Below are 17,338 nucleotides of genomic sequence, written 5' to 3'. Positions count from 1 at the left end.
TGGTGAAGGTAACAGAAAGAAAACGACTCAAATCTTCACTACCAACTAGTGGTAGTCTTTAAACTGTCTGTGTGCAATTTAGTACCGCCAGTCTGACACCATAACCTCCACCAGAGTACCCTTACCTACAATGGTAGCGGTGTAAGGCTCTGGCGTACCATACCCTTGATTATACAGATCACACAGACTACTATTTACACTATAGACATTCAACAGGGTATACTTGACATGCACTTGGTTGATTTGCTCTTGAGTGGGGGTTTTGCAGTCTCTTTGCAACTACTCAGTTGCTTTGTTTAAACCGTAGGCGTTAGTAAGTAAGTGTTTGCTTCACTCACTTCACTTCCAGTGGAAACCGTCATTCAATTCTGGTTCACTTGGTCTGGTTTCTTCTGCGCTGAGCAGATGGCCAGTCAGCTTCTCCAACAGACTTTGGTTTAACTGGACTTAGAGGCTAGACTCCACTCTTGAAGGACCAGGTTTTTCTTTTTCTTGAAAAAGGCACTTTATGACCAAACACGAATTTTCTTTTGTTAAAACACTTGACTGCAAACACCTCTCTCACTCTTTAACTCCATCCACCTCTCCCATGCAAACTCCCCTTGCCCCTTTTAAAGATGGCCGCCCTTCAGATCAAGGTCACAGGTCAATCACAGAGTTCTTTTCCTTTTCCTAGATAAGTCTACCCATTTCCCATAGCTCTATCTGAAACAGCGCCACCCCTAAAAGTGGTCACTCCATTGTCATTACAACCAACCATATTTTTATAAGTTGCATCAATTTCAGGTTAAAACATGGATAAACTAAATATTATAATCCTCTGTGTTACAATATAATACACACCACTGTTCTATATTGGTAACATTAGCAATTATACACTGATTTATCACTATATATATATATATATATATATATATATATATATATATATATATATATATATATATATATATATATATATATATATATATATATATATATATATATATATATATATATATATATATATATATATATATATATATATATATATATTTTTTTTTCATAGTGCCTTTGCAGAGACAATCTGTACCCTCTGATTGGAGTATTCGGAAAGGGATATGGCAAAAATAATGAACCTACATGGGGCTATGTGCTCACTTTCTTCATCGCTGTGTCCTTTATCCTGATTGGTAGGTACTAGAAGCATCAGTGTCCTAATAGAATATTTACTACTTGTATTTGTGGCTTGTGTTTAGTTGACAGCTAGGGAGCAAAGCCTGACTCTTCCTTTGTAACAACTTGGGAGATGGGCAGGAGTATAAAAAGCTGAATCTGAAATCTGCAAGCCCCCAGTGCATGTCACTGCAAGAAAATCCCTTAAACTGTACATATAACCCGCAGACTTTTCCCGATTATGTACAACACTTGCTTGGAGTTAGCGGCTGCAATAATGGTGTTGTTGGACTTTACAAAGTATAATTAATCAGTAGGTTCTGTTGTGTGTACCAGGTAATGAATATGCCTCCTGCTCTCTTCTCCCAACAGCTGAGTTGAATGTAATTGCTCCGATCATCTCCAATTTCTTTCTGTGCTCTTACGCGCTCATCAACTTCAGTTGCTTTCATGCTTCTGTCACAAATTCTCCAGGTGAGTGCGGGTTCTGTTTTTGGACCCACTGTTCATTTATCAACTTCTGTTGGATTGGATTTCCAGTGATCTAGTTCTTACAAAGCACAAGGGTCTATAAGTTTTGATTTTTTTCCTAAGTGACAGCCAAAAGTATTTATAATATTCATGAAAGTTGTTCTCAAACTCTTAGTGGAACTACCATGAGGGTTGAATGTGTCTACTAGCACATTATTTTGCTAAGCGAGTGTATCAAATCCTATGCAGGCCCGCTTGTGCACTTTTGTGTAATGCTTTACATGAAATGTCTTTAATTACTGTGTATCTACATAGTAGCTGCTTAGTACATATGCTTACACATAAGTGCAATGTTATTATGAATATATACAAGGTACTTAGTATGTACATTTCTCCCATGATGTAAGCCTAACCCTAAACCTAGCCCTAATCCATTGTTATACTTTCTAACTATGTATAATAACATTGTAATAATGTTTATGTACACATGTATTTACTATTTAATTACTATGCCAATACACAGTAATTAGAGACACTTAATGTAACGTGATACCCACAATTATCTTATAGAACCTTATAGTCCTTTCTAAGATGCAACATTGCTTGAAAACCAAAGACAATCAAGAAGTGCTAACCAAGGTTTTATATTGAATTTCCCACTTTGAATTATGCATATATGTCAAATGCTGTATACTGTAGATGCTGTAAATTTAAGCTACTTCCTCGAACAAAGTCACTTCCTCACTTGCGCCATAATCAGTGTTTCAAACGGCTCCCCCTGCAGGCTGGAGGCCCTCATTCCGGTACTACAGCCGCTGGACTGCTCTGTTTGGAGCAATCATCTCCCTTGTGATCATGTTTCTGTTGACCTGGTGGGCAGCTCTCATTGCTCTAGGCATTGTGGTGTTCCTCCTGGGATATGTCACCTACAAGAAACCAGGTATGCTGTTTTTTTCCTATTAAATCCCATTACTGTTGTGGCTGGGGGAGGAAATGGGTTATTAACCTTGATACAGGGCTTGCTACTCTCACTAGCCCTGCATCCTGTTACTGGGTTCATAACTACCTTCAATTCAGTATATTTAAATGACTGAGAGTTTGATACATTGTTCCTCCCTTACAGTTGCATTAGCTCCAGTTTGTAAATCTGCAGACTCAGGGAATTATTCATGCAGTGATTTATGTGATTAGAAGGACCCAATTGCTCAAACTCGTGGCCCTTCAATGATCTTCCTAAACCTAGGAGGTTCTGAAACCCAGGACTGGGTGCAAGGCTAATGCATGTTTTAAGCACAGTTGATGGCATCCCATCAAACATTTCACTTCAGTACTGTAAGTAAGCTGAAACTACAGCTTTGTAGGTCAATTTGGCAGAAGCCTGATATCATTTTTAAGATGCTCTGCTCTGTCAGCTGTTAGGTTGTAGCCCTCATGAGTAGAACCTTAAGCAAAACATAACCAGTCTGCTTATGTGTTACTCAGCCCAAGCTGTCTGTTTTAAAAGACTTAACATGCTCCTTTCAAATGCTTTTGTAACGGTCGATAAGCTCATCAGACTTTACTCAGAAATTACTCTGCAGATGGAGTTGATCTGGAACCGTAGAATCCCAATTCCAGACATTCAGCGGAACCCGACAAGCACATTTTTGCAGAGGCTCAAGATCCTTAATGTTATATTTTAGGAACAGATCCTAGATAAAATTTAAATAAATACATTGTGCCTCTTTGATTTAGATATCAACTGGGGTTCCTCCATGCAGGCTGGTACATACAACTTGGCCCTTTCCTACTCCGTCTCTCTCACTGGGGTGGAGGATCATGTTAAAAACTTCAGGTACTCTTCTGCTTTTTTATTTTGATAGTCCTGTTTTGGTGATGCATAATTCTCAAGCACAGACTGCATGTCTACCCATAAGAACATGTACACAGTATCTCCTGTCTTGGATAAATGCCGGAGAATCTCGTTTGCAATCTGATATGCCTCAGATGTTTTATCCTAAAACCATTATTGGATAATAATACAAGACGTATTTTTATTTCAAAAACTCTAGCAGTGAAGCAAAAGGTAGCCACACAAAATATTTTTTACTTTTATTGGTGCAGCATCATGATTAAAAAGTCAACTCGACATTTTGGTGCCATGCACTACTGTGGTCGAGAAGTGCAAAGCAGTTTCAAATCTACACAAATGTAGCTGCAACCAGGGGACTGAAACAGGGAGGTCACATCAGAGATAGGGGTATCTAGGGGTATATATATATATATATTAACATGTTTTCAGATACAAAAATGTATTCAGATACAAAAATCAGATGTCACTAGAAATGACAAAAAAAGGCTTGCACTTAAAGTTTTAGACAGCAAAAAAGTAAACAAGCCAGATTATGCACACGGATGCATAGTGATTATATAGAAAGCCCTCTCGATCAAAAAAGCGTTGTTCTGCTTTAAAGCGAGTGAGAATCTCATGGGACAGAAAAAAGTCAAGCACATAATTCTGGAATGCCTAGCTTAAACAGTATCCAACTTCGTGGAAATGGCGTATAGTGATTGTTATATAGATTGTATATATTATATATGTGGAACTTAATAAACAGGAAGCAAAACGATTAGTTTTTCCCCCCTTCATTTTACAACTCCATTTCCATGTTTGGAACACATATCCGAATGAATATTTAAAATTTGAGCAAATATCCGAACATGAAAATCACATGTTTGTCCCGGCGCTACATTTTCACATGTATCTTGTTTCACACGTGCAACTCAAATTGATCATTTAAAGACAAATCTGAAATATTAATTGTTTCTCTCCCAGAAGTGGGTTAGGTTAAAACCTTTGAGGCACATCAGATTCAAGTGACAAAGTAACACGATCCTGAAACATTTTTTAGGGAAGTGAAGGCGATGAGAAGTTTATTTTCTTCTAGATTAGCTAACGTGTCCTAATTTGAAGTACTAAAGGCTTCTAAACTAAACCTACTTCTGTTTCATGAGTACTATGCTGGACGTGGTTCACGTTACTGATACCACACTTGGTTGTCATTGCAGGCCACAGTGCTTAATATTGACCGGTCCTCCAATGTTTCGTCCTGCTTTGGTTGATTTTGTGGGCACCTTTACCAAGAATATCAGCCTCATGATCTGTGGGAACATAATCACGGTAAGTAATCGATACAATTATCTTGTGAGTTCAGTCATTGCTGGCATAATCCTGCTGAAGGGTTGATTTGTAAAGGTGCCAGATCTTATCATTAAGGAAGAGGGATAGCATTTTTGTTGCAGTACTTCCCATATATGCTTCAAGCTCTCATCTGCTTGTGGATCGCAGTTTCGTGCCTTATTGCTGGTGTTGAAAAATTGCACATGATCATTGCCTAGCCACGTTTTAACGTAATCTTGAGGTTTGAACAATACAAGCAGTGGACTGACTGATCTGATGAATATGAGTGCTTTTTTTTTCCATTTAAAGAATAAATAAAAACCAAAGACATTGCATCCTAAAAATATTGTTACAATTTACTTTTGACTTTGTTATTCAATACATGGAACATGAAATTGTTTTATATATATATATATAATATATTTTTTATATATTTTGCACAGCAGTGTATATACTGTAGAGTACATTTATCTGGCACAAATTAAGCATGTTGTGGGGTATTTGCTTATTACATGAAATATAAACCGTACCTAATAACCTGGAATCAGATATCCTCTCCTTGCACTGTACACTTACTGTTGTGTAAACCACAAACTATAAGATACACTGTATTTGTTTTGCTTTCTTGAATCAGTAATATGAAGATGAGCTTTGTTTTGTTTTTTTCAGGGTGATGGTAGGAATATCCAACGGGAAGAGACGACCAGTAGAGAGGTGAACTGGTTGAACAAGCGCAAAATCCGTTCCTTTTACACTTCGCTGTCTGGGGACAACCTGAGAGATGGAGCCAGGAGCCTCATGCAGGTAAAGGGTGTAAATGGATCATCTCCTCAAACTGGTATCTTCCATAGCCCCACTGTTGTATAACAACTGGCAACTTTCTTTTAATATAAAGGGGTTAGATTGAGCCCCTATAAAGAAGTGTAAGGTAAATGCTAGTGTACGAGCATGAGCATGTCTAATGTTAATCTCTTCTTATGAATTAATCTGGAATCTGCACAGACATGGCTTAAAACAGACTCGTACAGTTTGGTCGCTATCTGTGTTTTTCACTTGCATCCTTTGGTGGGGAATGGGTTACTCATATACCTTCTTGTTGCAGGCTACTGGCCTGGGAAAGCTGAAACCCAACACTCTCTTCATGGGTTTTAAAGGGAATTGGCAGAAAGACTTCCCACAAAACATGGATGACTATATTGGAACTATACAGTGAGTAACCCAGAAAGAATGTTTGGTCAAGCTGTCATAAGAACATAAGAACAGGAGGAACGTCAAGCCTTGTCCCTTGTTAGCATGCCATTCCTCCCTATTTTGATTTCCGTTTTTACCTTTTAAAAAAATGTAATTAGGTTTATTTAAATTAACTTATACACACCACAGGCAAGGTGAACAACGCAAAACCGTAAATCTACAGGCTTCTGGTTTGAGTTCGTGTTCATTGAATTTGTACGGTCGCAAAATGAAGTGCAGAGATGTTCGGAGACAATCAATCACACCGATCGTTGCATCAAAGGTTTATTGCAGTGGTCATCAAAATACAGAGCGCTCCGGAGAATAACAGTCACTTCATCAGTAACTAGTGTATTCTGGCCGGGGTAAAGCATGTACATGGGTTACATATGTTTCACACAAAATCCCTTGCTCCTATCAAGATTTAGCACTCAGCAGACAATTCATTTGTCCTTACCCCTAAACTCACATACTTCCTTTCTTTAACCAATGGAGGACAGCTGTGGGGCTTGATTGGCCCCTCCGTTGCGTTTGTTATGTTCATTTCAGAAACTAGTTAAAACTGGTTTTTATGATTAAGTAAGCATTGCATATCCTTTTTTAACTTCCCTATGCCCCAGACATCTGGCCCAACCTATTTGTGTGCTGGGACAGTCTGTCCTTTCTTCCTCTTTTCACTAGCAGTGCACTGATAAGTTACAAGCTGCAAACTGCAGGGGTGTTTGTTGCTTTGATATCCTTTTTGGTCCCTTCAAATTAAAAGTAATTTGTAGTCTAATTGTATTGAAAAATAGTATTGTTAACTTTAAACAATGGTTATTATTATTTTAGTTTTTTAGTGCAGACATTAGAAATAATCTACAACGTTGTCTAATTGTTGAAGTGTTAAAAAGGTTTCTATTTATTTTCCAAGATTGCATTTATTTTCACTGATTCAACCCTTCTTGCTTATCCCTTACAGAATACCTCACCTCATTTATAACCCAGCTACAGAAAGTGCCCCCCCCTTTTGAAACCAAAGTTACGCCACTGTCTGTACTGACAATTAGAGTTTAACGTTTTCCCTTCAAATATGTACATTTCAAGCTTAATGTTCTACTGCCAAATGCATTTCGTACAGCACAGTTCTGCATTATTCCTCTGATTCCGTGATTCCACCTGTGTTCTCGTTAACACGGATTCCATAGGGCCCTACTAAATATTAAGTAGTGCCTTGGGCTAACTGCATCTATACCATTTATGATTGTAAAGACTTCAATCAAGTCCCCTCTTCTCTTTTTTTTTTTAGGGTGAAGAGATTTCATTTTTTTAACCAGTCTTCATAGCTCCTGCCATTAAGTCCTGGGATCAGTTGCCCTTCTCTGTACCTTGAGTGCAATGATCTGTTTGTTTAACAAATTTATTTCAAGTCCAACAGGAAACATGTTTGTGCTTAACTGTACAATTCTACAGTTTCTCAACTTTATTGATTGATTTGTTTTTTTTTAATTTTTTTACAGTGATGCCTTTGACATTAATTATGGGGTGTGTCTGCTAAGACTGAGTGAGGGGTTGGACGTTTCTGCCAAAATGGAAGCCCATGGTAAATTAGTTTTAGTTTTGTGCATGCATAATGTTTGACGTAGAAGCAATGCAGATAAATCGAGCGGCTGTTGAACTACATGTAATAGATCTACTACTAGCGGCTGATGAGTGAATTCAAGATGCTGACATTAGCATAGGTGTTTACCACTTGAATACAATGCTTGCTGTTTAGCAGCATGGCGAGAATTGTTTCTTTCAACTGTACGGATAATTCAATTGGCAGAGATGGCAGTTCATTATACACTCTCAGAGCTAACTAGGGTCAAGCAATGTGTCCTGAGATCTCTAGAAATATGTTAAGTGTGGTTTGGGTTTAATTTGGAATTGCTGTAATACTGTACCCCAAAACCTTTCAGTAAATTCAATTTTACATTCAAACTAAGCTTCAACCATAAAGTTGGTTTATTTCGGTACGTTGTTTTGATTGATTTTAGGAGGACGTTGGGTTCGCTAGGTTCTGAGAATACTACTTTAAATGAATGATGGTAGGGGGATGTCTTATTGGAAAAGCTTGTATCTGCTATCAGTTAAAAACTTTTTTTTTCACTGTTTAATTACTGGATTTTCTTACTTTATAGTTAACCCTACTTTTGAAAACCAAGAAGCCACAGAAACTGAGAAAAACAAAGAGGATTCCACTGAAACCATCGGTGAGCTTCCTAAAATCAGGACAGCCCAATACAATTCTGAAAGACTTGATACCCAGTGGCTTAAAAGCAAGCAAATATATGCAGTTAAGTAATAACTCCAGGGCACTTCAAGTGCACAAGGAGATAACAGTGGAGTAGAAAATACTCAGCTGAAGAGAAAGGTATTTATTCTGTACAACTGAGGAAGACTGTTGTCGCAAAACTAAATTAAGCAAATCGTTGGATCTGGCAGGGAACTCACCTTAACGTTAGATCAAATCACATAAACGTCAAGCATATTGCAGGCGCTTATACTTCAATAAACAATGTGTCCAGTGATCGGCAAGGAAGGGATTTATATCTTACCTCAATCCATAACTTTAACTTACCTGCTGTGCACCAGAGTCCGCCTCCTCCTTCCCACCCTCCTCCTGCTTTTTGGCTTTGACTAACGGGGGAGGGGTGTTATCCTGCTGCCCTGCCCATGGCTTTCCAACGGTCAGCCTCTCCACTAATCTGTGAGCAAATTTACGGGCAGGGGTATGTATGTATATATATATATATATATATATATATATATATATATATATATATATATATATATATATATATATATATATATGTTACGCCTGTATATATGTTATATAGTATGTGTTTTGGTCTTTAAGATCTTGTATTTTTTGTAAGTTACAATGGGATGTGTTGTAGGCAAGGGACTAATATACGATTACAGAAGTATTGCTCTGAATTGCCAGCACCCATTTCTTGTATTAAGTTAATGGGTGATTAAACCAGTGTTGAATACATGCATGGTCACCACTGTGAGGGCCGAATGCATATTTAGTAATGAATCATAACCTTTCTCTTCTCTTGAATCCTAGAGGATATGTGCTCATCGCATCTAGTGGCTGAACAAGCCAGCAGCATTTTCCAGGGCAAACAAGGGAAGAAATCCATCGATGTCTACTGGATTTCTGATGATGGAGGTAACTGATTTGACATTTGCCTGAAAACTGAATTGATCAATTTATGTAACCATCCATTTTGCTGTTGATGAAATATTATGCCAATAATTAGCCTGTCCTTGTTTTGTTTTGTTTTTTTTTTTCACGTGGCTCTAACATGTAATCCTAAATAACAATGCAATTATTGTTTCTTTTTACAACAGACTATGCATTTGCACTGCCCTGTTCACTGAAACCCATAGGGGAAGCTTAGCAGGGAAGCATATGATAGGCTTCAGTGTACAATTAGCCTTTAGGATGCTTTTCTAAGGCAAATGTTTCTGGAATATTGATACTGGCTGTGGCGCCGTTTATTTTCAAACTAAAATATAAGTAAACAAGGTTTACTAAAAACAAAAATAAAAGTTTAAACAAAAACCTCGAACACCAACACTAAGCACACAGGTCAGGCTGGGCAGATTGTTTTCGCTGATCCTATGTACAGTATATTTTTTGTTTCGTTTTTCTCTCTCTGCTCTCTCCTCTGAACACCCACCCCGAGTGCAGAGAGCTGCAGGCTTTTATTTTCTATGGCCGAGGTGGTTAACTATCAATTATCTCATTACCTCTTGGTGGCAATTTGAGTTTTTTAAAATTAGTAACTGGCAGAGGATGGGCTGCCAATCTCGCCTCTTCCAGAACCCATTTAACCAAAACAAAAACGAATGTCTTTCGCCGTCATATAGAAATGCAATAAATAAACCATAATACAAAACAAGTATGCTTTGCCCTGCCCCTTCTCCTGTACAGGGCTCCTAGACCTGCTACAATCCTTCTGCAAGGAAAAGTAGTCCCAACACATTTTATTTATTCATTCTATTTGTTTTCATTTAAATTAATAATAAGAGGTTGATGGCTTGTGTTTGTAAGGGTTGTAGGTGGCGCCGATGAGCTGTGGTTTAAGGCTGTTTCACTTTTGCCTGCTGGGATAACGCACCACTGTCCGATTTTGAAGGGGTGCTGTCCAGTCATTTTTTCAGACTGATTTCACGCTTGTGCTCCTTTACAGCCATTATATATTTTTTGCCATTTCAAGATCGGCATCACAATGTACATGAATAACCATAGTTTATATTGAGTGGTTACTGTATGGCAAGACTGTCCTGCTGCCTTAGACAGATGCAAAATCGTTCACCCTTCAAGACTTCGTGGAATAACAGGTGTCTTCTTGTTGTAGCTGTTTTTGGGAAATTTATTTCAGGTTCAAATAAAAAACAGTAGTGTCTGCTGGAGTCTTTGTAAGGAATATTAAATTAGAAACGGCACAAATGTGAATCTGCGATGGCTTGGTAAATGTTTTGTGATTTCATTTTTTTGTTTCCTCATTAAAACAGTTAGACACAAAACATTTTCATCATGCTTTATTTCAAATGAATTTCTTGTTAAAGGTCTTGATCCTTCTCTACCACATCTCGCCAAATAAAAGTCTACAGCAAACCATACTTTCCAAACCACTCCAACAGCTTTATTAGTTCATCCAGCCACCTTTCAACAGAAAGTCCTGTGACAATTTCATACGCACAACAAACCAAAACTGCTCAAGTACCGAGGTGTTCTAATACATTTGCACATTGCTGTATCTTTAACTGGATTGCTTACTAAGGGCTTCTGAAGAGGATGGTGTGTATTTAAACATCCTGACTGTTAACGCTGTCTCTTCCCCAGGCCTGACACTTCTAATCCCATACCTGCTGACCAGAAAGAAGAGGTGGAAACAGTGCAAAGTGAGGGTCTTCATCATCGGACACCAGGACACTGTAGAGGAGTCGAGGAAGGAGTGAGTTCAACCTTGTCGTTCTTCAAAGATTCTTGCTTTTGTTTCTTTGAGGAGCGAATAAAACATCTTAAGACATCCCTCACCATTTTGAGCTGGTTTCTTTATCATTGCACAACAATCATATCATGTTTGACTATTAGCAAATCCAAAACATGTTGTAATCTTGTTCAACAGGTAATTTTGTAACTGGATAATTGCAATATTCAAAGTTTACGCTGTAAGCAATTTCCACCTGTTTGACACTAATTGCATTTCCCCGAGTATAAAATATTTGTATGTCCTAGAAGCAATATATTTATGTAAGTGCTAAATAATAATAATAATATAATTAGAAACATATAATAAAAATAGCAGAAGAAGAAGAAGAAGAAGAAGACAAAGAAGAAGAAGAAGAAGAAGAAGAAGAAGAAGAAGAAGAAGAAGAAGAAGAAGAAAATGCATTTAGAACTCCAGCAACATCGATTCCCTGAGAAACTGTCTCCTCCTCTTTGTCAGGTGACAGCAAGTCATTGTCAGAATTGTCACTCTGGGACTCTTCTTCCGCTGTAAGTTACTGTCCTGAAGAGCCAGCTTTTGTTTCCTGGGCTTGTTTTGGAGCTACGTTTTCAAAATAACCATCAAGTTATTCGTGCTGAACTCCATTCGCATTCCTTAATGGCAGCCTGTGACATCATGGTTGTTTTTGATGAATACAGTGAAGCCTTATCTTTCACATAAGACTTGATCTGCCAACTACCGATATTCTTATGCTAAACTATTCAAACCAATGCACTTAGGCGCTAGTGGTCAAAATACACCAGGGAGTGTAAAGGGTTAAAAGATAATGGTGCACCTACAAGTGATGGTCAAAACTGAATTATTTACTAACTCTATCTTTAACAGGACCGCTATAATGCATATTTGCAGAAATTAACTTGTCTAATGTCTATTTGTTGATGTGTGTCTTATGTAGCTTAATAGATTACATATCAGAAAGATACTGCATTGGCTTAGCATTGCCTTGATCAGGGCGCTAGTTTAAAACTACTTCAGTGTTCAGTATTTAAAATATACAAATGCTATTAATCTATAGACCTTTGTCCTCTGAAAATTGGTGAAAAGTTTGTGTTTTATCCAGCTTGTTTACTTTACTTGTTGCCTGCCATACAAAATTTTTAAAAACTTACAAGCTCTGTTCTGAACCTGAAATATTCTTTTTTCTGACAGAATGCTTTCCCTGCTAAGTCAGTTTCGTTTGGACTTTCATGATGTAATTGTGATTATAGACAGTGAGCAAGCCCCACTGTCTGAGAAGTAAGTTTGGCAAAAGTTGGCTACTAGAAGTTGAAGAATGAATTAGCTCAGCACTGTGTAACCTTTTTGGTTTGGAGTCATGATGATATACAAGAACTTCTTAAGAGCCGTATAAAATCAGATAACACTTAATCCCGGTTATGATCATCGATTATTCTAATAACATCATTCTTAGAGGGAAAAAGTCACAAAAAGGTTCCTGATGACATTTTTTCTTTTATTTCTAATTAAAAACTGCAGTAAAACGTCAATAACTTTTTTCAACGACCCTCTCAAACCTACAAAACATACAGTATGAATTATATTGAAGTCACTACTAAAGCAGCATACCCAATATATGAACAATACAGAATACAAGAAATACTGGCAACCTGAAACAAAATATTATAAAAAAATATTGTTAGTAATTAATAATTACAATTGTTTTTATAATCTTTTGTTTCAGGTTGCCATTATTTCTTGTATTATGTTTATTTAATATAAATGAAACATAATACATGAAATAGTAATTTGAAATATTTTTGTTTATTATTAAAAAAAAAAAAAATGTAATTTCTTTACCTGCCTCGCTGACTAAACTAAAATGAGAAACTGAGTCAACAATAACAGATAAATACAAGTGAAAGTCCCGGTAAAACAATACAGTAACTTTGGGTAGCTCATTTATGAATAGATATTATATCAACATCATGAACCTTCACTCTTCGGTTTCGAGAGTGATTAATCTGACATGGACTGACCCTATATTATATAATTTAACATCTGTCGCTTTTCTGTTGAGGAACGAAATGTCATCAATAAGGTGATTGATAAATTAAAAAGTGTAAAGAAAATAGAAAATTAGAAAATAGCTCATCTGTTTCAAAGATCTTGTTGCCTTCTTTCTCTGACAAGTATAAGAAGAGTTTTGATGCGCTACGCTCCCTGTATTTTTTTTTTTCGTGACGTTGTTTTGTATGTATGATGGAAGCTTACAGGAGGGCGGGTCTCAAGGTTCCCTTGGACTACAAATCCCAGAGCGAGTGGCTGAGATGTAGAAGTAACTTTTTATGATGAGTGACCATAAAGAAGACATGAAGTTTTATAGTATAATAATTGTGCAGTTAATAAATCATTGGAAGTCAGTTTCGGGGTTTAATTTAATAATCGGAAATTAACCGCATTTTCAATTAATCGCTCAGCACTAGTACTTACACATAATTGCAATATTATTATGCATAATTACAATGTACTTATTGTGGAAATCTTTTTGCATGATATATGTAAGTACACAATTGTAACTGAAAAGGTTTAGAGTTAGATTTAGTTAGGATTAGGTTTAGGGTTATATCATGTAAAAAAGTTCACATTAGGTACATTGCAACTGTGCATACTAACATTGTCATTATAAGTACACATATATTTACTAAGTAACTACTATGTAAATGAACAGTAATTAGAGACACTTTATGTAAAGTCTTACCCAAAATCATTTATACAGATTTCATATGCGAACCACAGTGGAAAAAAAGACATTACAGAACGTGTCATTTTGTTTCAGGTTTGGAAGTAGATAGTTATGGTGGACAGTGTTGAGCAGCCTTGGCCTGTCTGCTTTAGAAATACTTTAATGGCAGCATCAAGAACATGCATTGTGGGCACATTGAAAGTATCCCTAATCTAGAGGTCAAAGCTATCATAACCTCCCACTGATGCACAGCATAGTCCACATGTCAAGAAACTAAAGCACGCCTCATTAAGTAGACTCGCTGTGCCCTTATGGCAACCATAGTTACTAACTGTTGATAACATTGGCTATTTCCGTTGAACAGTGTGAAGAGGTTTGAGGACTCCTTTGCCTCCTTCAGGCTCAATGATGGCTTACGGGACGAGGCTACAGTCAGGGAGCTGAGAAAGAACTGTGCCTGGATGATCTCAGACAGAGAGATGGAACAATTGAAACAGAAGGTTGCTGATTATAAGGGATCCAATACTTTGCAAAGTAACCACATTGGTGGTTTCACAAATCCAGATTAGTCGGGGACTACTTTATCAAAGGTAGTCCAAAACTTGCACTAATATGGGTCTGTCCGACCAGACAATGCAAGTAGTGGTTACAAATGGTTCTAGCCTTTTAATAGTACTATCCATTCTCTGAATTGCAAGTGTTCATGGTGCCAAGTGTTACTTCAAGCTTTTGATTTGTGAAATCACTGTGCTTTGCGAAAGGTGTGTGGAATGCATAACAGCAAGACTGTCTTTACAAACGTGTTTCTGTTGCTGCTGCTCTCATATACTCAAGACGTTGGGGGGGGGCAATTGGGAAGCCAAAGGAACTTTACAGGAAATGTTGGGACCTTATGCTCCGAGTTGCGTCTTGAGATCAGGAAATGCTAATTTTTTTGGTAGTTCCTAGAAGTCATCAAATCAGGAAGGGTGAAAGCCTTTAGTTATGCTTCCTGCCTTTTGAACTCTGTCCCAAGCCATATATAGTAAAGCGCGATGAGATGCTCCACATGAAAAGCACTATATACAAGCAAATTGTATCATATTATATTATAGGGGAGTAAGAACTTTCCTGGTAACCTGGGGTCCAATCGGACCCCAGCAGTAAAAGAACAAATAACTAACAAATGGAGTAAATACATGAATACAAGTGTGTATATGAACACTTTATTTTGCTTTTGCTTTACTTCTGGCCATTGTTTGGTATTGCATGTTTATTCTATGCAAAATGAATAACACGTCCAGTGCGCACAGTTGTCTCCTAGCAAGTGAAGGCACCACTGTATTCTGGACGCTGTAGTTTATTTTAGGAACATGTCATTCTGGGCACGAGAGATATCATTGGAAAGCCCCAAGCATCTTCTTTCATTTGGTGTATTGATTGTGTTCCTAGCTCTTTCCATTTTTGTATGTTGTGGTTTTTAATGCACCACAGTAGTGTGTTGGTTTTTTTTTTTGAGTGGTTCATTCAGATGTATATGAATGTCTGTTTTAATTCCCACAGTCTGAAAGAAAGGTCCGGTTGAATGAGATTATCCAAGAGTACTCCACTGAAGCAGCTTTGATCCTTGTGTAAGTAATTTATTTTTCTAAAACCAACCAGAATGTTCTCCTTGTTGAGTGTTTACTTGTGTGTGTGCAAAATTCGACTTGCCTTGGAAGACGGAAAGAAAATATTCCAGTAATGTTGTTCAAATCCCCAGTAATGTTGTTGAAGCCGACACCCTGGGATCCTTCAAGAAGCTACTTGATGAGATTCTGGGATCAATAAGCTACTAACAACCAAACGAGCAAGATAAGCCGAATGGCCTCCTCTCGTTTGTAAACTTTCTATGTTCTTATGTTCTTATATATTTAATTGTATTGAAACACGTATTTACCTTTTTTAATTTAATATTAATAAATATATTTATTGTACAAAGCATTAGAACATAAGAACATAAAAGGTTACAAACGAGAGGAGGTCATTCAGCCCATCTTGCTCGTTTGATATGTGTATTTGTATATGGGTATTGCCAGAGCAGATTCTTGTAAATTAGTTGCTTGCAAAGGATTCTGGGGGTTCAGATTTTGTGTGGAAACTGCAATTATTTGTTGATTAGTCTAAGTATTTGCTTAAAGTTTTTGTGATAATTGTTCAAGTTATTGTTTTACATTTATGGTTCATTTGGGAGTATTTTTGTGATTTGTTATTAATTGGCGAAAATCACTATAACAGTGAGGAGGTGCCTGCGTGCATGTTTGTGTTAGTGAGTGATGAGTCACTGCTGTTGACAATCTCTGCCAAATAACACTTAGCAATCTGTAAAGGTGATTTTAAGTTCTCTGCTTGTCTAGACTATTGATTATTTTTATTATTATGTGCCATACACAAGTATATACTGTATATTAAATGTCATATATCAAATGTATATGCATTTTTCTCAGAATTGTATAGAGGGAGTGGTTGATTTGGGTTTGCATTAAAACATAGCCTATTTTTGTCTTGCAGGAGCTTGCCAGTGGCAAACAAAGACTCCTGCCCAAGTGCACTGTACATGGCCTGGCTAGACGCATTGTCTCACAACCTAAAGTGTCCAACACTTCTGATCAGAGGAAACCAACAGAGTGTCCTGACCTTCTACTGTCAATGAGGCTCCTCTTCTTGTGGCTTCTTTTACTATACAATATCAAGGCACTGGAGACTTACACTGTCGAGGCCATGGAAGCCAGATAACATTTGTTGAGTGGTGTTTTGGTGTTCTGAACTGGGAAATGCAAAACATTTTGTAATCTGAACCCTGTTTATATATACACTTCTGCAAAGAGGCAGTCCAAATCTGCGGTCATTTAAAGTATAATTTTGAACATAATTTTGGGTTAACTAGTTCCAATTTAATATATCAAGCATTTTTGTAAATAATATCTCTAGGAACTGTCAGGTCACTTTAGCATTCTGTTTATAGTAACTCTGATGACAATGTAGCACAGTATGCGTAATCAATACGTTTGTTGTCTGCGGTGATCTCACACTATAGTGATGTATGGCAGCCCTTTCACAGCAAAGTCTGCCAAGTTAGATATTTGCATGTTATCCTCTGATGCATCTTGATGGCTGATTTAGTCACTTCCTTATCATAGGAATTTGTAGTTTGCTTGAGTCTTCTACACCCTACAAGATGGCTGACAGCCAGAGGAATGAGCTTGTAGTTTGGTAGTACCTTACAGATTGTTAGCGGGTGACTTCTGTTAATATCAAAAATGTAATGATTTTCTATTAAATATTTATATATGTAAAACACAAATGTCTAATTGTTTCTGTTCTTTCCTTTTACCAATTTGTTTAACGCGTTGAGATACATGGGGCATAAACTGCTGTGCAAAAGTCTTACACACATTCAGGAGGTTCATATCGATGTTATGAGGATCAACGATTTACTCAAAGCCTCCACTAGTGTTTTCTACTATTATAACAGCTTTGACTGTTATTAATGCAGCCTGGCTTAGGTGAGAAGAAACCAAGCGTGTCATTTAGCAATCTTTAATTCACATTGATCAGAATCTCAACAAC

At 37.2% G+C, this 17,338-nt stretch overlaps 1 protein-coding gene across 3 annotated transcripts in view; it reads left to right on the top strand.

Annotated features, from left to right (window-relative positions):
- The window catches only part of LOC121305247 (solute carrier family 12 member 3-like), a 30,094-nt gene extending 13,026 nt beyond the window's left edge, over window positions 1-17,068 (top strand). The window contains exons 13-27 of one of the 3 annotated variants that reach the window (XM_041236800.1): window positions 1,049-1,172; window positions 1,528-1,629; window positions 2,411-2,566; window positions 3,361-3,460; window positions 4,675-4,786; window positions 5,456-5,590; window positions 5,889-5,995; window positions 7,516-7,598; window positions 8,179-8,250; window positions 9,111-9,215; window positions 10,899-11,010; window positions 12,217-12,303; window positions 14,115-14,250; window positions 15,293-15,360; window positions 16,280-17,068. In XM_041236800.1, coding sequence (XP_041092734.1) covers window positions 1,049-1,172; window positions 1,528-1,629; window positions 2,411-2,566; window positions 3,361-3,460; window positions 4,675-4,786; window positions 5,456-5,590; window positions 5,889-5,995; window positions 7,516-7,598; window positions 8,179-8,250; window positions 9,111-9,215; window positions 10,899-11,010; window positions 12,217-12,303; window positions 14,115-14,250; window positions 15,293-15,360; window positions 16,280-16,421 — 1,641 coding nt within the window. In that variant the 3' untranslated portion in view covers window positions 16,422-17,068. The remainder of the gene's footprint in view (window positions 1-1,048; window positions 1,173-1,527; window positions 1,630-2,410; window positions 2,567-3,360; window positions 3,461-4,674; window positions 4,787-5,455; window positions 5,591-5,888; window positions 5,996-7,515; window positions 7,599-8,178; window positions 8,251-9,110; window positions 9,216-10,898; window positions 11,011-12,216; window positions 12,304-14,114; window positions 14,251-15,292; window positions 15,361-16,279) is intronic. The other 2 variants (XM_041236801.1, XM_041236802.1) reach the window with 2 other exon arrangements.
- Window positions 17,069-17,338: the final 270 nt, after the last annotated feature.

This window comes from Polyodon spathula, chromosome 42 (assembly GCF_017654505.1).
Source record: "Polyodon spathula isolate WHYD16114869_AA chromosome 42, ASM1765450v1, whole genome shotgun sequence".
NCBI lineage: Eukaryota > Metazoa > Chordata > Actinopteri > Acipenseriformes > Polyodontidae > Polyodon > Polyodon spathula.
The sequence above is the reverse complement of the archived record's forward strand: the minus strand, read 5'-3'. Positions and strand labels throughout refer to the sequence as shown.